This window comes from Thalassophryne amazonica, chromosome 11 (assembly GCF_902500255.1).
Source record: "Thalassophryne amazonica chromosome 11, fThaAma1.1, whole genome shotgun sequence".
NCBI lineage: Eukaryota > Metazoa > Chordata > Actinopteri > Batrachoidiformes > Batrachoididae > Thalassophryne > Thalassophryne amazonica.
The window spans coordinates 30017085-30042929 of record NC_047113.1 but is presented as its reverse complement, the minus strand read 5'-3'; the positions used below and the strand labels follow the sequence as shown (position 1 = coordinate 30042929).

The window sequence follows — 25845 nt, the reverse complement described above, 5'->3', positions numbered from 1 at the left end:
CAATTATTATATAATTTACTAACAGGGACTTAGAAGAGAGAGATCTAATGTTTAATAGACCACATTTAACTGTTTTAGTCTGTGGTGCAGTTGAAGGTGCTATATTATTTTTTCTTTTTGAATTTTTATGCTTAAATAGATTTTTGCTGGTTATTGGTGGTCTGGGAGCAGACACCGTCTCTACGGGGATGGGGTAATGAGGGGATGGCAGGGGGAGGGAAGCTGCAGAGAGGTGTGTAAGACTACAGATGCACCGTTTGTATTAATACACCACCTATCTAGACAGATAGATATCTCTATTTCTACATATAGAGAGGTTTTATATATATATATATTTGTTACATATATATATTTAATGACTTAGTTATTGAAATCCTGGCATCATAAATTCCTGGAGGAACTGGTTTTTCCCATTAAGATGATGGAGGGATGTAGGAGGAATTAGGGGCAGAACCATATATATATATCAAATCTTAAACTTCAGTCTATAAATTGTGTAAGAATTGTATACCCGCCTGTCATAAAACTTTAGTTTTACTGATGACTTAGCTGCAAGACCTTCTGTGTTTCCGTCCTTTCAGGTGCAAACAGGATAAAGTGACATACAAGCATGCATTTTTCCAAGCTAATAAAGACCACCCCCGAATCCAAAGGCAGAGGTTTTTTAGGGCTATGGGAACAGGATAAAAGCAACCTAATCAAGATTGTGCTGGTGTCACAAGTGTGGGAATGGAAATTAGTAGGTAGTATCATAGACGGCAGGTCTGCTTTTCCTTTGTTCTCCCCACATGCAAATCGCAGACTTTAAATAAACAAGCCTTTGAAGAGCAATTTCGCCCAGATGGAAAAGTTCACCGAGCCCTGCCTGCACGTCTACACAGCGCATTTCCTTTAAAGGTGGTGTCATTAAATATTTAATCAGATTTTACTCGACGCTGCAGCAGACAGTGTTTCACAGTGTTACGTTTGTGTGTGAGTACACCAACATGCTTGCTCGTGTGTGCAGCTTAACACCACTGAGAGATTGTTTGAGGCACACGCCTTGTTTTGTATAATATACATCACTTTTGTTTTCCTCGGGCTGTGTATTTCACCATCAGCTGCTTCGCATTTACATTGCAAATCATCAGCTGTCACAACCGTGATCTACACACACCCAGCAAAGAAGGAAACATCACTTACACTTACTCTCTCCTTTTGCTCCAGGGCAACCGGAGGACCTGAGGTCGCCATGGGAACCGGGCCCTGGCCCCAGCCCCCAACTGAAGCCGAGCAGCTTCAGGCCCTGATGGCTGCAGCTAACGGTGAGTCCTGTACCTTCTCATCCGTCAACTTCGCTCTTAATACGATTTTGTCTGTTCCTGGCTTCCAAACCTCATTTCCGTCTGTTTATTGGCTCCCAGCATTCTGAGAGCGATTTATGTTCCTGTTTGGTTGAGGGACATCCAGCCAGACTTACTCATTGATGAACCTTTCACAGTCTACACTGTTTCCATGGCAACACGCTCATAATAATAATCTAAAGGAAGCTTCTGGCACGATTCAGATGGTGGATGCAGCTTTGTGCAGAAGAACAGCACAGCTTGTGTGTTTAATAATATCAGAGACCTGTGTTTGCACTGCACACACTGACCATGTGCACAGTGTTTTAGCATAAACAAAGGGTGGTCAGCCTGCGTTATGCAACGTGCACGCCTCCAGGCTGCACGGTACCTACAGAATCCCATTTTGCAACACCCCCCTTTTTCTTGCTGCAAAGGACTCACACTAACAATGACTCATCGGTGGGCTGTCTACACATGGAAGAATACACACACAACACCATTCTCAACTGCAAAACTGAGCGCTACAACATCCAGATAATAATATACAGGAACACTGGAAGAACAAAGTCGACAGTGATTGTTGCTAAATATACTGAAGTCATTGTTTCCGCCAGAAACACGTCCCCTCCCCTCTCCTGGACACTGCATCAGAAATTTTTCCATCGCAGTGAATAGAGAGGAGGAAGGAATTGTCCAGGCTAACCTGGATATGAGCACAAAATCAGACGGAAAAGAAAGAAGCTGACTATGTGGAAAAAAAGCTGAAGGTCATCTCTGCTCTTTAGATAAGACACGTAAAAAATGATCAAAGCATAAATGCGCATCACATTCCGGTTGCTTTTTTGGAAGCCGGTGCAGCTCGTGCTGGATTTTCGTGAAGCTGAGGAGGTCTAAGGGGTGGAGGGGAGGGAGCTCTGGCTCTGCAATGCAGAGGCTGTGGGAGAATTATGAGCCAAGCAGCTACGTCACACACAGTCAGGGTCACAGCTGTGAAGATGGTTTCATCACTCGACCATTTTGTTACCGTTTCATCCTCATTTTTTTTTTTTTTTTTTTTGCTCCATTCAGTCATTCCCTTGAAAATATTTAAAATCAAGCAGTTGTCTGTTTGTGTCCGTTATTTTATGGTGCATTCCATTTATACTCAACAGTTGGAATTTCCCAGTTACGGTCCTCAGGAATGCCCCCTAAAGTCAGAATTCCAAATCATCAACTCATTTGAACCCCACATACCTCGATTTCACAATCCAAGATGGCTGTTCAGAGCATCAACACTAGTGAAAGCTGTAGTTTCTACTGTCTTGTTTGTGTTCAGTTTAATAAATCGTGCCCACGGAACTGTTGACTGCTGTCTGTGGACATTTTATGGTATGTTTATGTGTGAAATACCACATAAATAAACTGGTGCCACAAATACTGGCTAACCAGCTACAGTAAGGCAAATAAGTATTTGATCCACTGTTGATTTTGCAAGTTTTCCCACCTACAAAGAATGGAGAGGTCTCTAGTTTTTGTTGCAGGTACACACACTTCAACTGTGTGAGACAAAATCTAAAAAAAAAAAATCAGAAAATCATGCAATGTGATTTTCTGAATGCTTTGCTTTCGATTCTGTCTCTTACAGTTGAAGTGTACCTATGATAAAAATTACAGACATCTCCATTCTTTGTTGGTAGGAAAACTTGCAAAATCGACAGTATATCAAACTTTTAAAAAATTTTGCTCTTTCTTGGAGCAATTTTTTTTTTTTTTTTTTTTTTTTTTTTTTTTTTTTGTAGCACTTTAAGTTCCAAAATTTTTGGAAGTGTCTAGCTTATTTTTTGACTTGCAGTGTGGAAACTGGAAAACATTTACTTCAGTTGTGAGATCATTGCTAGTTGCAATTTATGACTTCCGAGGCAAATACAATGCACCTTTAGGAATGTTACACATCTAAAACTGAGACATCAAAACATCAAGATTCTTATTTTTAACAAGTTTCATCCCCTTTTCCTCTCCTATCTCACTCCCCTTGATCCCCCACTCTCTCTCTCTTTCCCCTAGAAGTGAGCGAGGCTACTGCCACCCTAGGTCCAGGCACTATGGGTCTGAGCACCCGCTACAGCCCTCAGTTCACCCTGCAGCACGTGCCTGACTACCGCCAGAACGTCTACATCCCTGGCAGCACGGCTACCCTCACCTCCAACCCCCAGCAGCAGGCCACAGCCCAGCAGGCCACCCAGCAGGCTCTGCCCCCTCCCCAGGCTGCCGCCCAACCCGAGCCCCCCAAGGCCGCCCAGACCCCGGCCTCCAAGAAGAAGTCCACCAAGAAGGAGAAGAAGTAGAGAGGCACACCAGGCCTAATCTGATGAGAAAGTCAACTCCCCCATACCCCCCCCCCCCATTATGTATCTGAGTGGTCTGCTGTCACTCATGCTAGCCACGGTTTAAACATTGACACAGAATCTCTCGTGATCGCATGACCGATGTTGGCTTTCTCAAAGTGTGTCTTGAGGGCCTTGAAGAATAACTTGTGCTGTGTTAAAGGTCAAGTATTGCTAATGTAATCTTTCTCAGTAGATATTTTTGGCAGGGTATAGGGTATAGGGGGTTACTGTATTAGTTTTTTTCTGCTTTGTAAATCAGATGAACTTGGATTCATTTCAGACAGAGATTCAGTATGATGAACCTTGCTGGGATTAAATGACTCTACACAGTGATGTATTCACAGATGAAATGTTCTTGTCTTTCATGTTGGATTTATTGTGCCCTTTCCTAAGGTGGAAAGTCAACTATTGTATAGAATATACACGTTGCCATCCATTAGATTCTAATATATGGTCGGCCTTGCAGGATCTGAGTGTCCTGTGGATATTAGGCTGGTGTTCGACGGTTATTACAAAGTCTTCTGCATGCTCCTTAAGGCTCAATCTACATAGTTTATAGATGCAAAATATGCATTGCAAAAGAAAGAGGACAACTTGAATCGGTCCTCTCACAGGTCAATATAATGCACATGTAGCATTTACTTGACGCAAAATTTAAATGACTTTTGTAATCATAGTTCAAAAGAGAAGATTTTAATGTCTGACCTGAGCAGGTAGACGAGGGGCTGGCAAAGGGTGGAGTAACATCACAATATGAGCCATGCGGTCCTTGCAGGTGGTTTAACACCAGGGACTGGCCTTTTGTACAACACCTCCAGATGGGCAGTAAAGTCCTGCTGCTGCTGCTGCACCCTCTGCCAACTCCTCTACACCCCCAGCTTGTGTCTCCCCACCCCCCTCCCCCAATTGGCTGCCCTACCTTGAGAGCCAGACATTGAGAAATGCACTGTTTGTAATCTGAAGATGATTTAGGGGTAGAAATCACTTTGTATGGTAGGGAAATGCATAGATGAAATGAACTAAGTGCTTAGAAGTTTCTAGACACTTTGCGGGTCAGTCAGGCCTGAACAAAGTATTTCCTCCCTCACTACCCTGAAGTGCTGAAGCAATGTCTTGGGGTGTTTTTCTTTGGATGATAAGTCAGTAGTGTTGAAGAACTTGTGTGAGAGCAAAGATTTTGCCATGCCAAGACACAACTGCATGAAAAGGATGGCAGGCAAGGCCCGGGTGAGTGGAGAGGGTGGGGTGAAGGGCGGACACGCTGAGGTGGTGCCACTACATTGACTAGAGGTTGGGGCAATACCAGCTGAATGTATAGATGAACCACTGTTGACCCGCCCGCCCCTGAACTTTAATGCACTGACCCACGTAAATGGAGCACAGATGTTCCTGTTGGTGACAAGATACCACTTAAAAATATTCATAAAGGAATGCTGACAGTGAAAACATCCCTCCTTCACTAAAAAAAAACCCCAACTATTCTTGTAAACTTGAGTCTGTCTGCCGCTTGCCCTTGTCCTGTGAAGCTCCTCCCCACTGTAAATAAACACCAGTCCTGTGACGGTATGAGCCACTTTGTTGCATAGTAGGGACCGAGTTCAACATTTTCAAAATAAAAGTCCCTATCCGCAAGGCGTGGCTTACTACTGGAATGTGTTGCATTTGTTTTTCAATCAAGAAATAAACAAACAAGAAAACCACAATAAAAAAATCTGAGATGTTCTTCAGCAGTTTGTGTTACAATGTAGTATCTAAGCACCATGAAAGCCAACTAACTCTTCAGTGTAAATAAATGAATTAAAGATAACTTTAGATAAGTAAACCGCGTGACACACGTAGACTAGTTAACCTTGTGATATGTGTTGCGCATATTTTTGTGTTCATTTTCTCTTTTATCACCCTATAAAGAAACAAAAAATGGAAATGTTTCTGTCCTTCGGTAACCTCTTAATGTTCTTTTGCTGTGATTTTATCTTGTGCATTTGTGAAAGAATGCCTTCATTCTCTTTCTGTCCATATGAAAAAATTATTATAAATATTATATATGTGTAAGTCCGTCTGCTGCTGAATTAATACTCTATCCTGCTGTATTATCTTTCTTATCAAATGCTTAACCCCTCCCCATGCTATATTCCTGTGTTATTCTCTTATTTTTATGCTAATATTTATATTGCCGTTTTATTTTCTCTTGAACACTTACATTTCAAATAAAAAGATTGAAATTTAATTTTTTTTTTTTTTTCTTGTGTTTGTGGACATTTTGTGCTTGTCTGTAATTTCACTTTAATAACATCTTACACAAGTTGCTATAATTTCAAGTGCATTTACAGACAAGAGGACAATCAGTGAACAATAATCAAGATGTTAAAGAGCAAACTTCACTTTCCCCCAGAACGACATGAACAGGAAGCGAGCGTAGCTCACAGCAGCTCCCACCAGCTCCCACTGAAAATAACGGAGAGACAGTGATTCTCGCATGTTTACATAAAATAAACACAATAACAACGTCTAAAAACCCAGAGAATATATTCACAAGAGTTTTAGGCACAATATAAAAATAGTTTTATGTTGCAATGTTAATTGTGTTATCCGTGTGCAGCAGTTAAAGTGAAGTGTGATCAGAGCGTATCAATGCAGTTCTCAGTGTTACTGAGATCTCGCAGCGCGGTGACCTCTTCGAGGTTTTGTGGGATTTGAAACCTGGAAAGCCTCAATAGGGTCACTGACCCTAAAGAGATTCCCTCCTTGGCACAGTGATCTATTTCTTTTTGTCTCTTTCTCTAAAATTAGGTTATTAATATATAAACAAAAACAAATTTAAGAAATATTACAATTTGAAAACAAATGCACCTGAATGTGATGACAGCTGCAACTGCTTAATGCTAACTTTTAACATTGAAAATGCCATAGACATGCTAACTCGTTAGCATTGGGATCCACTAAAATTTAATCGCTTGTTCCTCTTGTCATTTCCAACCACTCCACAAAATTTCATCAAAATCCGTTCACAACATTTTGAGTTATCCTGCTGACAGACCGACAAACAAACAAACAAATGCGACTGAAAACATAACCTCCTTGGAGGAGGTAATAATCATGCCTATAAATAGTCTATTTGGGGAGGTCACTGTCCAAAACAAAAGGCACAGATTTAACACTGGTGCAGATGGAAGGAGGGAGCAGGAAACAGATCATGTAAACATGCATCAACCCAATTTCAGATAATATAGTTTATTAAATTCAGATTATTGCCTGAGAACACGCATCAGAGTGAAAGACCACCTTCTGTGAAAGATGTAAGAAATCCACTTTTAAAAAAAACATCACTGGAAAGGTAAATGTGCTAGTTTCAGTCTGAATAAAACACTCGCCTTCCTTAATATAAGATTAAATAAATTCCATTTCATCTGTATAAAATACACTTCAGTGCTTTCACACCAAGTACTACCCATTCACCAAACCCAAAATGGCCGAGTCCATTGCAATGTGTGGTTCCCATGGCAACTGTCAGCCTCAGCACTGGATGCCGTCTCTGTTCATTACAAGTCGTTGCTGTGTCCTGTAATAGCTCGGCCGGGGCCTGGCTGAGTTTGATGACCTTCTGGAACACAAACATATTGAGCTGTTACTCAAACCTGGCAACGCAGACGGCAGAGAGCAGAATGTTCCACACACACAGACACAACGTGGATGAGTCAGTGCAGTGAAACTCTGAATGCTCGTCATGCTTCAGTCCCTGTAAATGGACGTACCCTTCATGGACATGTTATTCGACTTTAAAACAGATTTATAGTTACTTTATCGCATGTGTGTCATGCGGTAACTTAGATGCATGCTGTCAATACTGTCCCCATGTGTCACCCATTTCCTGGAGGGGAGGTCCAACAGAATAGGCAGATTGTTCTTTTACTACCCCCCACCATACAGACCACTGCCCTCACTTAATCAAGCACATTCCTAATGATTACACCAACCGGACGTTACACACAGCAGATACGTCCTGTCAGAGTGATACACAGTGGGATTTTTTTTTTTTTTTCAGTTTTGACTGGAATGTGCAGCCTGTGTGCGATAAAGACCATCAGACAGAATGAGGACAAAGAATAATTCATCATATCTTGACTGACATCTGAATGAGAGAGCCCATAGAACTACAGTCCTGCTCAGAATTACTGTTCGTTGTATTTTAAAGTGCAACTTTTAGGATGTAGTCAAACATAATTACAAATGAACTCATTTTGTACAAGCAAAATGTTATAACAGCCAGTTTTCTTGAGTCACTGAATACATCTTGTACTTCATTTACATCAATCATTTATGCTGACTTGCATGCAGGCATCAATCTGCAGCTGTGACTAGAGAAACTTTGCATTGCGCAGGTTTTGTACATTAACACACCAGTTATACAGCTTCATGATGGAGTGGATTAAAGGACTTTCTGGAGAAAAAAAAAGATGTAAAATTTCAGATACAGTTTGCCAAAAGTCATATGGGAGACTGAAGCCTAAATTTGATCTCTCCTGCTTAAAAAGACCAGCAAGATTCCTAAAGGATTTTTCACCCTACCAATAAACAAATAAATTAATTAATAATCCTATAGGATTCCTATAGGATTTTTCACCCTACCAATAAACAATTAAATGAATTAATCATCGGATTTTTTTTTTTTAAATCAGATCATGCACATAACTGGTACTCATGGTGCTTGTGCGTGCTAAAAATAAATGATGTGCAGCAGAAAACACAAGGAAAGTGTTTCATAAGAGGAAAGCAATGACAGATTGCAGGAAAAGTGTTTCTCTCTGCTGTGCATCAATGATGTTTAGCACACACGAGCACGGTGAGTACCAGTTATGTGCACCTCTAAGTATTCCTAATGACATTCCTATAGTATTCCTGTAGGAGAAAACAATCATTACAATTTCTGATAGACATCATACAGTATGGGATTTTTCTTGTTGAAAATCCTACAGCATTCCCATTGACAAAGATTCTTTGGAATTCACATAGACTGAAAATTCTATAGGATTCCTGTAGGCCAAAAATCCTACAGGATTCCTATTGATGAATATCCCATAGGATTCCTATTGATAAAAACAGTATTGAATTCCTGTTGGACGTTTTGAGTAGAAAATTTCAAATTTGTAAATGAAAATCATAACTGTTGTGTGATAGTCAAATAGCAAGTTTGCACTAGCCCACAATGCCCTGGGCAAATGTTGAGAAGTTCACCATTGACACATGACAGTTTTCTGCAAACATTTTACCCCAAAACCAATGAGTTTCTTGGGGTCAATACCTAACACACTTAGAAAGTTTGTTGTCAATTGGGCCAGTACAACTGAACCCGTATTGGTCACCAGTGAAATGTCACGTGACTGACTAACAGACGCCCTGCACATCGTAACGTCCAGTCCACTGGCTGTGCCATGGGAAGACAAATAGATTGCATAGCTTTGCAAGCCAGCATGCAGTTTTGAGTTACAGGTTATCATGAAAAATATGTGACAAGTTGGGAAAATCAGCCAGTGTCCTCAATGTTCTACTTTCAGGAAGTGAAGGGTAATAAGTGTGAAATGCACGTTTGCAGAAATCACAAATCTACCTTTGACAAATCTTCAGAAGATGCAAATAAATTGAGATTTATCATGAGGGGACTAAGACGGGACTGTGGCCACTTAAACATGAGAAGTGAACAAAGTCTGATTTTAACTGAAGAAGTCAGTTTGTCTCTTATTTCTCTGGGCATGAATTCATTCTAATTTGACAAGTGGAGTCTTCTCAAAATACCAGAGCAGAAAAGAGGACAGCTGCCTCTTGTCCATCACACCAGGTGTTTGATGTAATAAGATTTTATATGGTCATTAAAATGGCTGTGTATTTCTCATTCAGACAACCTCTGCTTTTTTTTTTTTTTTTTTTTTTTTTTTTTTGCTTTTTTTAATTATTATTAACCAGATTTTCACTTTGAACTGTAAAATCAGTTCAAATTCAGGCTCCTCTCCTGTGGAACCAGCTCCCAATTCAGATCAGGGAAACAGACACCCTCTCTACTTTTAAGATTAAGCTTAAAACTTTCCTTTTTGCTAAAGCTTATAGTTAGGGCTGGATCAGGTGACCCTGAACCATCCCTTAGTTATGCTGCTATAGACTTAGACTGCTGGGGGGTTCCCATGATGCACTGAGTGTTTCTTTCTCTTTTTGCTCTGTATGCACCACTCTGCATTTAATCATTAGTGATTGATCTCTGCTCCCCTCCACAGCATGTCTTTTTCCTGGTTCTCTCCCTCAGCCCCAACCAGTCCCAGCAGAAGACTGCCACTCCTTGAGCCTGGTTCTGCTGGAGGTTTCTTCCTGTTAAAAGGGAGTTTTTCCTTCCCACTGTTGCCAAGTGCTTGCTCACAGGGGGTCGTTTTGACCGTTGGGGTTTTTACGTAATTATTGTATGGCCTTGCCTTACAATATAAGGCGCCTTGGGGCAACTGTTTGTTGTGATTTGGCGCTATATAAATAAATTGATTTGATTTGATTTGATTTGAAAATACATCTTTAAAACCTTTTTGACATATTTGTCTCAGGGAATCAGAAATCCCTGAGAAATATTGTCATCAGAAATCAAAGACTTTTTTTTTTTTCCATATTTGCCCCATAACTGAGCATCATGCGCTTCCAGACAGCGGAAAAAGGATGTGATTTCACATTGAGGAGGGTCATCTTGAACTTATATAAGGAAAGAACAGGATGTGAAGTAACTACTGGTCATGGCGCGAAAGGAAAAAGGTTTCCGCGCTTCTTTCAGTTCAGCTAAAGGATGGAACCCTTCCCCCTAACATCCTGTCCCTCCTCCTTCTCCTCCTCTGATTTCCTCCCCCCTTCCTTCCCAGCCCCCCTACTCTTTCCTCCCATCATGCAGCTGTCCAATTTACAGCTGCAGCATGTTGGGTTGCCACATGTTGGAGGACGTTGGAGGATGGATAAAGTCCAGCTTCATCTGGACGTTACTGTGGAATAACTTTGGGGTGATACGTGTGATACGTGTACAACTGCACTGCATAAAATTGCACTATTGTTGGTCTTAAAGAAGTAGTTGATTGGAGTTACTCAAAAAATGTTTTTTTTTTCTGTGTGTAATTGAGTCAGTTGTGTTATTTCAGCAAAATAATGTATTTTTTCATGCTAACTCAACAGCTTTTCATTGAATTAACACAACATTCTTCAGTAACATGCAGTAGATGGTCCCTTTAATATGCTGCATTCACATGTTGGCTGTAATGGTAAACCAGATTTTCTGTAGTTTTCAGTGAAATTAATTGACTGATTCATTCATTCAGTCACTTTCTGCTACTTATCCGGATCCAGGTTGTGGTGGCAGCATACTAAGCAGCCCCTCCCACACTTCCCAATCCCTGGCCAATTCCTGTAAAACTTTCCGGGGTATCCCGAGGTATTCTCAAGACAGCCAGGAAATATAATCCCTTCAGCGTATCCTGGGTCTTCCCCAGGGTCTTCTCCCAGTTGGACATGCCTGGAAGACCTCACTAGAGAGACTACCAGGAGGCATCCTCACTAGATACCCAAACCACCTCAACTGGCTACTTTCAATGCAAAGAAATTGAGAGCATCACCTTCTGGCTCACCTCTTTCTTCACTACGATGGTCAAGTTCAGCATCCATAAAATATCAGATGCCGCCCCATTCAGTCTTTCGAGCTCACACTCCAACTTGCCCCCACTCATGAACAAGATCTTGAGTTACGTAAACTCCTCCATGTGGGGTAATAACTCTCCCCTGACCCAGAGGGGAAAATCCACCCTTTTCTGACAGATTACCATGGTCTCAGATTTGGAGGTGCTGATTCTTATTGCAGTTGCTTCACACTCAGCTTCAAATCTGTTCAGTGCACATTGGAAGTCATTGCCTGATGAAGCCAACAGAACCACATCACCTGCAAAAAGCAAAGATTCGACAATGATGTTAATGAGATGGTGGTGGAAAAATTCCACCACCTCCAGCTGTGAGATCGGCAATCATGTACCGCCATGTCACTTGGCCTCAAAAGTGAAGAAAAAGAAAATTTCACAGTTGCATGGAACCAATTGACATAAATATTTTAAGCAAAGAAATAAAAAACAAAAAAACATTTTTTTGAAGTGCTGTCGACCTAAATTATCCATAAATACAAATACAAAAAAGAAAATTACACACAAAACAGTGGGAGTGATACAGATTATTTTACAGAGGAAACAGACAGCAGTGAGGGGAGGTTGGAGAAAGGTTAAAGAGGTTAAAGAAGGCTTGGAGGTTAAAGAAGCGGGTTTGTGACCAGAGGATCCTCAGTTCAATTCCCCCAAACTGGTCTGTAGTAACAATATAACTTCCACATACAAATGCCTATTTCCTTTAGTAGCACACTATGAAACATTAATATTAAGTCAAATCAAGTTTCTGTTGGTCACATTACTTTTGCCCTTAGCTGACCTTGAAAGGCCAAACTTGAGGTTTGGAGCCAATGTAGATTAAACACTGAGGAAGGTTTGTGTATTACTCAGGGATAAAGCTGCTCAGTTTTCACCATAACTGAGCAAATGTCAAGGTCACGTGGAAACTATGGAATCACTGATTCACAAAGAATTAATAGCATACATCTGTGCCAAACTTGCAGGGTGGGCTGATTCACTCTCTGGGGCCCCTTCTTGTTGAAATATACTATGGTACTTTGATGCTAGGTTAGAATCCCTATTAAATAAATTAAATACAGAGAAAGTACAGCTGGCATGCTTGTTTGAACATCACAGCCACATGTTGCATGAGCTTCATGTCAATATGACAGGCAGCATGAATGACCGACCACGTGAAACTACCCTACGACATCACCACCACTCTTGTGCACAAATAACATCCCTTTGGTTCTGCAAAAACCAGAAGACCTCACTCCAACGGAATCAGTCTGCAAGAAGCTGCTTTGTGAAAACCACTGATTTGAACCACTGACTAAAAACTGACTGTGCAACCAAATAATTCTTTATAGTAGATCTGGACGTGCAATTAACAGCACAAACTACTGGACAGGAGGAACCTAGCAGTCAATGTGACTCACTGATTTGAAAATGCAGCTCTTTCAACCAGATGTGTGGTGCCGTGACATGTCAATCATCTGTGTCCAGTGAAACCCCGGCCTCCGCTCTAGCTCCACCCATACCAGGAAGTGTTTGACATTTGAACATTTCCTGTTTCACTGTGAGTGAGAATTCGGCACTTCCTGTTTGAGTAATGAGCTTGCCACTGAGTTCCCACAAGATTCCATGGGATCTCGTCTGTCAATCCAGGAAGTGGATTGGACATTTGACATTTGAACATTTCCTGTTTTACTGTGGATTTGAAAATTGGCACTTCCTGTTCAGGACGCCCCATACCATGAGCAAGCTTCGCGCCGCAGCGTGGCGCTGCGTGGCACTGCACGGCGTTGCTCGGCGCTTCACTCGTATTATTTCATTTCTTTGTGTGACTGACATCTTTATTCAAGCATTCAAAAGGCTATTCCTACCTCCACATAACTCCAAACAGTGACGAGAAAGTTTCTTGACAGTTCTTGTTGAACGAAACCGCGTCTCCCTAACCGGAAAGAGTTGTGATATCATCATGAGTGCGCGTAGGTGCTGCTCTAGCAGCAACTTGAAAATCCCCAATTCATTCGCTCTACAGTAACAAACAGGGCTCGATGTGAATGTCACAGAAAGTGGACTACTGTCATTGGTACAGTTCTGCACTCTCAAAGTGTCCTAGTTTATGATATTTCTTTTAACAAACCATAAACCTCATATCTGTTTCCAGGCACATAATGAAAAATGTTGATATTAGTGTTCACTTTATTTTAATAATGACTACAATGCTTTATCAGACTAGATGGTGGATATCTGGGTTTTGCTTCTTCTTCTTCTTTTTTTTTTTAAACGAGTCATCTGAAACACTGCTGCTGTTGTATCTCAGATTAACCACAGCTGCCTGTTCAAGATGAACTTCCCCACATTTTGTGTTCCAGCCTCCAGTGTCAGACAGAGGGGTGTCTTTTTCTTTTTTGGAGCGGGCTGATAGTGCACGCTCTATTAGTCTGAAATATCCATGCAGCAGCTGCACCATTTCCACAGGAACACCTGTCGCTATGGCGCTGAGATGTCGACATGCTTCTGTGTCAAAGTCTGCACGTCAAAGCCTCTGCATATTCTCAGTATGACCGGGCTGTAAGCACACACGCACATCCTCAACTGCATGCACAAAATCTCATATATATGTATGTATGGATGGATGAATGTGTGTGTGTGTGTGTGTGTGTGTGTGTGTGTGTGTGTGTGTGTGTGTGTGTGTGTGTGTGTGTGTGTGTGTGTGTGTGTGTGTGTGTGTGTGTGTGTGTGTGTGTGTGTGTGTGTGTGTGTGTGTTAATCATGACATCAGTGACATTGGGGAATTTTTGTGTTTCCATGACAACTACAACAGTGTAGGAAATGGTTGCTGCATTGTGCGTGTGGGGGGGCTCCCTGTGGGTGAGTGAGTGCTAGAAGTGGAGGAGGCGGTGCTTATAGACTTCTGAAAGAGGATTGGGGCTATGGTGGATTGTAGCAGAAAGTGGAAATGTGCTGTGGGGGTGGAAGATTTTCTCTGAATACGTTTCACCAAAATTAAGCATCTGATCATCTGAAACTCCACATTTAGTTTCTAAATTGTCATCCTGTACGTTTTCTGTCCGTCACATTTAAGCAGGTAGCTCAACGAGATAAGGTGTTGGACAACCTGGGTTTGATTCCTTGTCACGGTACCTGTCCTGTGCATTCTTGGACAAGACACTTCATTTGTATTCTGTCACTCCATCCAGTTGTAAATAGGTACCGGCCTTAGCTGTGGAAGTAACCTGTGTCCAATCCGGGAAGAGTTGTAGACTCTCATGCGTGTCACTTGATAGAATCCAGGGATATGCACCAGCAGCAATAACCTGGACTTACTACTTGTACCTTTGAGATGATGCTGTGGCCTTGCTGCCTTGACTTGTGACCTCAGCCAAAGTAAGAACTGATTACCTTTGTCTCAATACCATGGGTTCTTCTCTGTCTGACTGCCTCACTTCCCCTTCATGCTGTCTGATTTCCACCCTCCCAGCTGAGAAAACAGGCGTGAGAGAACTTGGCAAAGGAGATGAGACGAGAGAGAGAGAGAGAGCAGATAGAGGCCTTTTCAGACGAAATAAAAAGAGTTTACTGCTTTGAAAGGGAGCATTGTGCTGTTCTTCCACATTACAACAGCTCCATCTCTAATTTAGTCGAGGCAGCACATTACTGTGTTTCTTTAAATCAGAGTTACTGTCGTCTTAAAGTTCAGGCTCCAGAGCTCAGCGTTTGTCCTCCTGCCAAGAACTCACTGTCAATCCAGTTATCACTGTCTGCTAAACACATTCTCACCATCTGAAATCATAAAGAACAGGCTGTTTAGGAATTACAGAAGAAATGTATTGTGCTCTGCAAGAAACATGAGATCATTTATGAAAAACTGCATGTGTGGAATGTGTTTTCTTCAAAATTATTGCTTTACTTTTTTTATTGTTTAGAGCAGCTGGACTCTATTTCTGGAGTTGCTTTAACTGCCAACATAAACTAGATTCCATTCTTCTCTCTCTCTCTCTCTCTCTCCTCTCCTCTCGCTCTCTCTCTCTCTCTCTCTCTCTCTCTCTCTCTCTCTCACACACACACACACACCACACACACAACACACACACACACACACAATATTTTAAAGTGATTTGTATGGACATGTGCTTACAGGTTTACTATAAAGTTCTGTGTAAAAGTTCTAATCCACCTTAAAAGAAGAAAAATGTTTGCTCCACATTTGAACTGAACACATCATTTGAACTATGGAATTCTAATCACACTAAACTTATATTGGTGAGTAAACGACTGTATTTTATGACAAAAATGAGGTCCAGGTTGTTAAAAGCAGCATTTCTCCTTTAATTCGGGTGGCCTTATGTACACATGTTTAAACTAAGACAGCAGCTTGTTCATGTTGGCTTATTAGTGCAGAAGATAACTGAAACAAAACTTCAAATGGTGATACAAGCATCAAATTCTGCACAAATACAGCTGGAGCTAAATTAATGGAGCAACTTTAACTTTTGACCCCTGTACAAACTGAAACTGACCTTTGTCACCTTTCTTCCTGCTTTTACCTCATAACTCCACAACATTCAGTCACAGATAGTCCAAACTATACCTTTTTTGGAATCTTTATGATCAGGCAAATAATGTGGTGTAGTTTTCTGTATGATTGGAGCATCTTTTAATTTAGACCAGGGGTGGGCAACTTGTTCAACAAAGGGCAAAGAGGGTGCAGGTTTTCTTTGCAGCCACTGACTCCACCCGGTGATTTAGCTCATTAATACCACTTTGAGCAGATGGAATCAGTTAATGAGTGAAATCACGTGGTGGAGTCAGTGGCTGCAAAGAAAACCTGCACCCTCTTGGCCCTTTCTGGAACATGTTGCCCACCCCTGATTTTGACCCCTGTGTAATTCTTCAACTGACCCCTACCTGTCTGCCTATTGAAAATTCAAGTGGCCAATCAGTGTTATTTATTTATTTTTTAAAGAGTTCATGTCTATGGATTATTTGTGCCAAATTTGATGTTTGTATCATCATTTGCAGGAAACTTTTGTATTTCTTCATAATTGATGTAAATAAAGTCCAAGACATATTGTTCATGTTTCCATCCCCTGACTTGTCTAAAGAAAACTGGCAATAAAACTGATTATTATTTACAGGTTTTATCAAGTTTTAGAGATTTGCTTTCAGTTTGAGTTTGAGGAAGATAATTTTAGAAATTTTAATTCTTTTTTTATTTATTTCTAGTATTTAAAATGGCATAAACATATGAAAAATTGCAAAATTCCAAGTGTTCCAATACTTTTGGAGGGCACCGTATCCTAACCTTATGATGAGTGCAAAATGAGTGTGGTATTATGACTGTTTTGTTTAAGAATGTTTAATTTTCACTGTTGCTGCACTTTGTGTCAAATCATAGTCATATCTTATATCATATTGATATGGAAATTCAGTAAGGTATATCTTCTATTATACATTCCAAATCTAAAGTGGAACTCTACTAGTGTTTACTAAGGTACAGATAAATATCTTTAAAAAAAAAAGAGAGAGAGAGAGAGAAACAGAGAGAGAGAGAGAGAGAGAGAAGAGAGGAGAGAGAGAGACAGAGAGAGGAGAGATGAGAGAGAGAGAGAGAGAGAGAGAGAGAGTAGAGCCACTTAGGTGCCTGGTCTCGAGAACCACGGATGGTAGGTTGAAAAGCTTTTATATCCCATGGTAACTCTCCATACCCACCTAAGCGGCTCAAGAATATGGACAGCATGTATATATGTGACATTTACATGACAATTTATGACAATATTGAGATACAATAATTTGGCCATATTGTTCAGCCCTACTGTCAACTCGCTGAAAAGTTTGAATATTAATTTACATCTACAATTAAAAAAATGCTTAAAGTGGCAGGGGGTAAGAGGGCTGTAATTGGGGGGTCAGCTGAAAAGCAAAAAAGAAAAATGCTTAAATAGGCAGGGAGTATAGGGGGCAGACCTCCAGAAGCTGAAGGGTTTCAGTCATGCTAATGCTCCCAAGAACCATTTTCCTGAAAAAAAAAATCTGAAGGACCTAAAGGACATGGTTAGATGGCGAGGAGCTTTTCCAGGCATGTGACAGGCAAATAAAGAAAAATGCTTTAAAAGGCGGGGGGCTGGGGGATCGCAGCCCCTCCAGCAGCTGAAAGGTATTTGCCATGCTAATGCTCCCTTGAAGCATTTAGTCAAAATAAAGTCTGAAGGACCTAAATGACATGGTGAGATGCTGATGAGCTTCGCTCATTCATGCTCATTCATGTAAAGCCCCGCTCAGACGGCACTAACGAAGAACACCAAAGCTAAAATGAAACAAGAAATCTGGACTTGCTCTGTGAGGTGTCACATCCGATCGGTTAACCACTCTGTGAGGCGTCACAACAAGCGTGTTTGGCGTCTAATGACGCCAAACACATGAGCGAGAGGCTCCCTAACCGGAAGTCTCGGTTTCAAGATGGTGGCGCAACTTGAAAATGGTCCATTAAGATCACTCCCAAACAAAAATACATTTTGTGCCACTTAAGGTGAATGTTAAATCTGCACATCCCTACATAATATCACTATGAATATACCCAAGTTTATTTCATTTTCAATAGACACATTCAAAGATGCTAGGGCATGCTGTGGGAGCTTGTTTGTGCACATGCATCACCAACCTCACAATGCACCTGGCCGGGCACAACAAACCTCGACGCCATTTTAAATCTATGTTTAGGTAGTCAAAGTAATGCCATGGTCAGGAAATGGATGACTTAAAGCATAAGAGAGTATTTAAAAGACAGGGATTTTTCGACCACGGGTTACAGAAAGCAGAAGCTGTTGGATTTGTTGGAGAGACTGAATGAGATTTGCCTGCTGACGAGAGAAGATAACAATCACAAACGGGAATACCAACAATGTAGACTGGACATTGTTCCGATGGACTGACACCACCATTAAAATGTGATGTGCAGATGCTAGAATTGCAAGGTGGTTCTTTTTGATGACCATACAACATACCTTCACCCATTGAGATCTTAATGTTAATGAATAAAGTTTTGTGTGGAAATGGGTGATATGTAACACCTTGAAGCCATCCGTGCTTCGGGAGGCCTGTCTTCTTGTCAATTGTTTTTTGTTTCCTTGTGTCCGATTTGCAGTCAAATTTCCAACAGTTATACCGAGGCATGTCTACAATCTAATTCTTTTGAAAGATTTATCAAATTTAAAGTGTAGGTGACACCAAAAAATGATGAAATGCTGATATTTTAAAAAATCCTGAACAATAAAAGTCGATGATAAGCGCACGTGTGAAGGATAAACAACAGCTGTCTGAAGCCTGTGCTCTATTTCAGCCATCAGCCACGGCGATATTGTTGCTACATCATCACGAGAACGGCACCTGCTGATTCAAGCCCAAATCAATTGCAAACACAGCGGAGGTCGAGCTGTTTTTGGACGATTTTTTTTCTAGTGTGGAGCTTTTTTTTTTAAGTCCAGTCTGAAGGTGACTGTGAAGAAGCTGTGGAGGACACAGCCTTATGGTTTTGAGCGTTATTTAGACCACAATGAGGGAGATGAAACCTTGGAGGAAAACCTTTAGCCTTTAGGGAAAACCTTTACCAGTGATGGTATTGGCAGAGTTCAGAACACAGAATGGTGATTATAAAATAAATAAATAAATATTGCAGGTGATTTCGGCATGTGGGTGGAGATAATTTTTTTTTTTTTTTTTTTTTTTTTTTTTGCCAGCTCTTTGGTCATAACCAACTGATAAAAAAAAAGTTTATTTTACTATCTGTGACATCTGAAAAAGTGATGAGCAAGTGTTGACTTTTTATTTGTGTGTGTGTTTTGTTTTTTGTTTTTTTCTTAGAAACAGCTACATACATTTCAAATCTGAAAAATGACACGAGGGACTGAAAATATCAGCTATTTTTAAAATAAATATTGTTTTCTTCTTGGATAGAGTTAGTGTACTGTACATTAGTAGCACAACACATTATTATTAAATATTAAAACCATTCACACAAGGAGTAAACAATCTAGTCTTACCTGTCCATTTCAGTGAGCTCATCTTCACAAACTGATGAAAATGTATCCTCATTTGGAAAAAGACGTTTGAAAAAAATTAAATTTGTTGTCCTGGCTAAAGAAAAGTCCATAATGGAACGAACTATCCTCTTTTCCACTGCGGTCCACTTTGCACCGCAAGTTGTAAGACTTGCAGTCCCTCATCTGCTCATTAAGTCTCAGTCAGCACGCGATGAAATTATTCAGTGATCCGCAAACCAATAAAATAAAATAAAATAATGTGTAAATACAACCCCTGGCAAAAATTATGGAAACACCGGCCTCAGAGGATGTTCATTCAGTTGTTTAATTTTGTAGAAAAAAAGCAGATCACAGACATGACACAAAACTAAAGTCATTTCAAATGGCAACTTTCTGGCTTAAGAAACACTATAAGAAATCAGGAAAAAAAAATTGTGGCAGTCAGTAACGGTTACTTTTTTAGACCAAGCAGAGGGAAAAAAATATGGAATCACTCAATTCTGAGGAAAAAATTATGGAATCATGAAAAACAAAAGAACGCTCCAACACATCACTAGTATTTTGTTGCACCACCTCTGGCTTTTATAACAGCTTGCAGTCTCTGAGGCATGGACTTAATGAGTGACAAACAGTACTCTTCATCAATCTGGCTCCAACTTTCTCTGATTGCTGTTGCCAGATCAGCTTTGCAGGTTGGAGCCTTGTCATGGACCATTTTCTTCAACTTCCACCAAAGATTTTCAATTGGATTAAGATCCGGACTATTTGCAGGCCATGACATTGACCCTATGTGTCTTTTTGCAAGGAATGTTTTCACAGTTTTTGCTCTATGGCAAGATGCAGTATCATCTTGAAAAATAATTTCATCACCCCCAAACATCCTTTCAATTGATGGGATAAGAAAAGTGTCCAAAATATCAACATAAACTTGTGCATTTATTGATGATGTAATGACAGCCATCTCCCCAGTGCCTTTACCTGACATGCAGCCCCATATCATCAATGAATGTGGAAATTTACATGTTCTCTTCAGGCAGTCATCTTTATAAATCTCATTGGAACGGCACCAAACAAAAGTTCCAGCATCATCACCTTGCCCAATGCAGATTCGACATTCATCACTGAATATGACTTTCATCCATCATCCACAGTCCACGATTGCTTTTCCTTAGCCCATTGTAACCTTGTTTGTTTCTGTTTAGGTGTTAATGATGGCTTTCGTTTAGCTTTTCTGTATGTAAATCCCATTTCCTTTAGGCGGTTTCTTACAGTTCGGTCACAGACGTTGACTCCAGTTTCCCATTTGTTCCTCATTTGTTTTGTTGTGCATTTTCGATTTTTGAGACATATTGCTTTAAGTTTTCTGTCTTGATGCTTTGATGTCGTCCTTGGTCTACCAGTATGTTTGCCTTTAACAACCTTCCCATGTTGTTTGTATTTGGTCCAGAGTTTAGACACAGCTGACTGTGAACAACCAACATCTTTTGCAACATTGCGTGATGATTTACCCTCTTTTAAGAGTTTGATAATCCTCTCCTTTGTTTCAATTGACATCTCTCGTGTTGGAGCCATGATTCATGTCAGTCCACTTGGTGCAACAGCTCTCCAAGGTGTGATCACTCCTTTTTAGATGCAGACTAATGAGCAGATCTGACTTGATGCAGGTGTTAGTTTTGGGGATGAAAATACAGGGTGATTCCATAATTTATTTCTCAGAATTGAGTGAGTCCATATTTTTTTCTCTCTGCTTGGTCTAAAAAAGTAACCGTTACTGACTGCCACAATTTTTTTTCTTGATTTCTTATAGTGTTTCTTAAAGCCAGAAAGTTGCCATTTGAAATAACTTTAGTTTTGTGTCATGTCTGTGATCTGCGTTTTTTCTACAAAATTAACTAACTGAATGAACATCCTCCAAGGCCGGTGATTCCATAATTTTTGCCAGGGGTTGTACTCCGTTTTGCCTCCGTGTGGAGTGGAGAATCCACATGACACCGTGTGTGTGCGCTAGTCAATCTAAGTGTTCCACCTGCCAATCAAAAGGATTCTGCCGGCGAGAATTAACCGTTCTGACACAGAAAACACAATGCAGCTCTGACCCAAACCACTCGGTGCTAACAGGGCTGTCAGTAGCCTGTGAAAATCCAAAAATGAATCCATGAATTAATGGGACTATAAAGTTAATGGTTCGCTTTGCATGATAGAGTTTTAACTTGCACTTGTAGATGTAGCCAGCATCTGTGATGGTATGGGGGTGTGTTAGTGCTCATGGCATGGGCACCTTACACATCTGTGATGGCACAATCAATGCTGAAAGGTACATCCAGGTTTTGGAGCAACACATGCTGCCATCCAAGCAACGTCTTTTTCAGGGACATCCCTGCTTATTTCAGCAAGTCAATGTCAAGCCACATTCTGCACGTGTTACAACAGCATGGCTTTGTAGTAAAAAGTGCAGGTACTAGACTGGCCTGCCTGCAGTCCAGATCTGTCACCCAGTGAAAATGTGTGGTGCATTATGAAGCACACAATACAACAATGGAGACCCCAGACTGTTGAACAACTGAAGTCGTACATCAAGCAAGAATGGGAAAGAATTCCACCTACAAAGCTTCAGCAATTAGTGTCCTCAGTTCCCAAATGCTTATCGAGTGTTGTTAGAAGGAAAGGTGATGTAACACAGTGGTAAACATACCACTGTCCCAGCTTTTTTGAAACATGTTGCAGGCATCCATTTCAAAATGAGCAAATATTTGCACAACAAAAATAAAGTTTTTCAATTTTGTCTTTGTGCTGTATTCAACTGAATATAGGTTGAAGAGGATTTGCAAATCATTGTATTCTGTTTTTATTTACATTTTACACAACGTCCCAGCTTCATAGGAATTGGGGTTGTATATTTTAAAAAAACAAGCATTAAAAAAAAAAATCAAAATAAAGTCAGCACTGATACAAAATATATATTGTAGTTGTGACTGGTTCCAAATTTGCACATTCTTCATCATACCTTAAGTGCAGCAGAAACGTGATGAGAAATTTCAGCAGAAAATGTTCATAATACATCCAGCTAAAGCCAATCCACATTTAGGTCTGAACATAAAGTCATGACCTCTGAGTTACATTAAACCATCAAGACACACTGCACAAAAAAAAAATCCTCAGAGTCATCCTCAGTGATGAAGATATATTTCTGTATCCACTTTACATGATGAATATCTTTTTAAAAAACAGACCAAGATGCACACATTGCAGTCCGACTGTGTGCAGTCGCTATGTTGTCTCATTTGGAAATCTGCATGAATCATGCCTGGTGTGAGTTGTGTGAGTGTGCACCAGCAGCAGCAGGGAGCGGAAACAACCCCCCAAAAGGATCCATTAGAAAATACTGCAGGATGCTCTAAGAAGCGAGGAGGAAAAAGGAGGGGTGAGGACTGGGGGGGTGCAAGCTCTGCCTCTGCTGGCCTAGTTTAGTGCTCTCGCAGTCACATCATCTTCTCTTCAACCCTCTCTTCACATATTCTGCATTTTATAAAAATGTGCTTTGTTCATCCTGCTACCTTCACCACCTGTCTTTTTTCTATCTCGCCTCTCTTTCATGAACTACACAAAACGGAGGGTGACCCTGCTTCTCATCTATTCTTCCTTCCTCTCTACATTTCCTTTTCTGCCCTCTGTGTGTGTGTGTGTGTGTGTGTGTGTGTGTGTGTGTGTGTGTGTGTGTGTGTGTGTGTGTGTGTGTGTGTGTGTGTGTGTGTGTGTGTGTGTGTGTGTGTGTGTGTGTGTGTAATGTGACTGCAGCTGTTCTAGAATGAAGAAGCAGTTCATCTCACTCTTCCACCTGTGTCAGTAAACCTTAAATATTCATGCACTCGCTCCACTCCACAGTACAGATGATGTCGGCCGGCAACCAATTCCCAGTTTCCATGGCAACCTCACCCTCCTCCCCACCTTGTCTGACTTGGCTGGTGCGTTGGGTTTATAGGAATGGATGGTGGCGCTGTGAGCATCAAGGAGAGTAGATCACCATAAAGAAAACAAGAATGAAACGATGAGTAGGAAACTAATTAAGGAGAAAAACGGCAAAGAAAAGAATGTGTGATTGTGCAATGACCAGCAATGAAATAAAAAATATGATATCTCTGACTGGAATGAAACACAGGATGACACGAAGGCGAGTGAGCCCTGACTGTCTCCATGTCCTCTTCTGTGTCGACCCTTTGTGCCGCCGCTGTCCCTCCTATAATACAGCCGCACAAAGACTTCTAATACTCCACTTTTCCCCCCCCCACCTACCCAGCCTGTCTGCCAAACAGATCATGTAGTCATGCACGGCCTCGTTCCACTTGCTTCTTTGTAGTAGACTCTTCCTGGATGTGCAGAAATGTGAATCTGAGTTCATGTCACCCATCTGTCCTTTATTCTGTCACTATAGACCTGTGAAACAATAAACAGCCAGCTACTAGTCTGCGCTAAAGCTGCCTCCTCTGCTCCCCAGTGTGTCTGCCACGTGTTTTTTTTCCGCTTCTTTGTCTGTGCACATCATTTCCTCTGTTCTTGCCTTTGTTATCGCTCCCTCTTTTTCCCCTCTTGTTTTACCGTAAAACCTTGACGAACAAGCCTGAGGGGAAAACAATACACAAATCCCAGTGTGTTTTGAGGAAGAATAAGAAAGATGGAATGAGAGAAAAAGTGGTGGGAAAAGCAAAGAAATACAGTCCAAAAAAAAAAAACAACAAAGACAAATTTTAAGAGCACAAAGTGAGTTAAAGCAGAGAAAGGAAAAGACGAGACAGACAGACGAGGAGAAAACCACCACCGAAAGACAGCACGGCTGCTAATTTTTTTTTTTTTTTAAACCAGCAGATGTGTAACCATGGTTACAGGAAAAGGACTGATGTCATTGTTTGCGTTGGAAATTTGGCTCTGGGAGTCTACCTTCACCCTCAGCACTTTAGTCGTCTCTTGTATTATTAGGTGGCGGCACTTTAAAAGTGGATTTGACAAAAAAGAACAAAATTTGCACTTCAGATGCTTCTAGCACGTCGACTTCATCGATATCACTTTGCAGTTTCTTATCTCACTTTATCTACTACTACTCCTACTACTACTAGTAGTAGTAGGAGTCATAATAATCATAATACAAGCACATGTTGTTGTGGAACACACAGCATGTATGAAGTTGAGTTCTGTAGTGTTTCATATTCTAATCCAATTACATTTGTTCCGCATCTGATTGGTTAATCATGTGAGATTTCAGACCATAAAATATCGCATTGCATAGATGATGTTGTCAGGATGTAGGTTCTTGACTTCAACCGCAACATTGCAGTGTGAAACCAAACTAACCAGACCAAAGGTGTTGTGTGTTGGGGGGTTTGGCTGGACATTTTGGTGTTGTTTTCTTTTCTTTGCTCTCCAGGTGGTATGCAAACTGTTTTTTTTTCTGTGGAGAAGGTGCTGGCAGAAGAGTCCTTCACCCTCATCAGTATGATTTGCGGCACCTGTGGATGATGCTCACATGCAACCTTAAAGACTTTCAGCTGAGGCAGATAATGAGATGGCGTTCTGCATTTAAGCCATGAGTGATTCAAGCAGAATTGCCGGGAACTCGACCTTGTGACGTTCGTTTGTGAGACGCTGAGGACCGCGCCTGGGTTTGACACATCGTGCGTGTGAAGGAGGACGGGTGAGGGACACATGCTGTCAGCACACATCAGAGGTGATTGATTGTCTGAATAAGTGTTAATAGTAATTTGGTATTTTGTTACGCAGTATGTTTGAACATTGATGAGAATTGTGCAGCTCGCTTCTCACGGCCGTGGCGTGCGGACTGATGATCCTCCACCTGTTGTGAGAAGCTGCTCATTTACATAAAGCTTAAATTCAGACCTGAATGTGTTGCTGATAGTGTGTGCCTTTGAAGGATATTAGTTGTAGCTGTTGATTTACCTCACCTCTTCTATCCTTCACAGAGTCAGTTTGTCGTGTCCACCTGGGGGGTGTTTGGCGGTGAATGTGAGTCCAGAAGCGCCGGGCTTCGATCCCTTTGGGCGCTGGAGAGCGCGCCGTCCTTCACTCCGCCAGACAAACGCACTGTTATGTTGTACACCGAGTATTGCACAAGAGGGGGATAATAAAATCGTTTTGTTTTTTGGAAACGCTTTCTGGTTATTTAGTGCTGGGTTCAGTCAGACACAGGTCCGCTCCTCAATCCGCATCGGCACATAACACAAAGGTATACAAACATGAGTCTTAGTTCAGACCTTATTCCAGACTTTCAGGTATAAAACTGTGAGTTACAAAAAAAAAAGCCACATAGTTGTTAAAATAGCAGAGCTGTTAAATATGTAACACGATCAAAAACAATTTATTGTGTGGTGTACTGAAATGTACAAGAAAGTTGGTTTATATTCATAGGCTCTGCAAAAGCAAAGACATACTGTAGCCTGTG

At 41.0% G+C, this 25845-nt stretch overlaps 1 protein-coding gene and 1 long non-coding RNA gene across 35 annotated transcripts in view; one reads left to right on the top strand and one right to left on the bottom strand.

The window, feature by feature from the left end:
• LOC117519820 (protocadherin gamma-A11-like) overlaps nucleotides 1-5918 on the top strand; it is a 911360-nt gene extending 905442 nt beyond the window's left edge. For 33 of the 34 annotated variants that reach the window (XM_034181092.1, XM_034181086.1, XM_034181083.1 and 30 more), the window contains 2 exons: nucleotides 1207-1304; nucleotides 3369-5918. In XM_034181092.1, the coding sequence (XP_034036983.1) occupies nucleotides 1207-1304; nucleotides 3369-3649 (379 nt within the window). In that variant the 3' untranslated portion in view covers nucleotides 3650-5918. The remainder of the gene's footprint in view (nucleotides 1-1206; nucleotides 1305-3368) is intronic. The other variant, XM_034181075.1, reaches the window with a different exon arrangement.
• LOC117519856 lies at nucleotides 686-25845 on the bottom strand. Its single transcript, XR_004563456.1, has 3 exons — nucleotides 25835-25845; nucleotides 25485-25487; nucleotides 686-1006 (listed from the first exon to the last, which is right to left on the bottom strand). It is a non-coding gene; the product is annotated as an uncharacterized LOC117519856 (long non-coding RNA).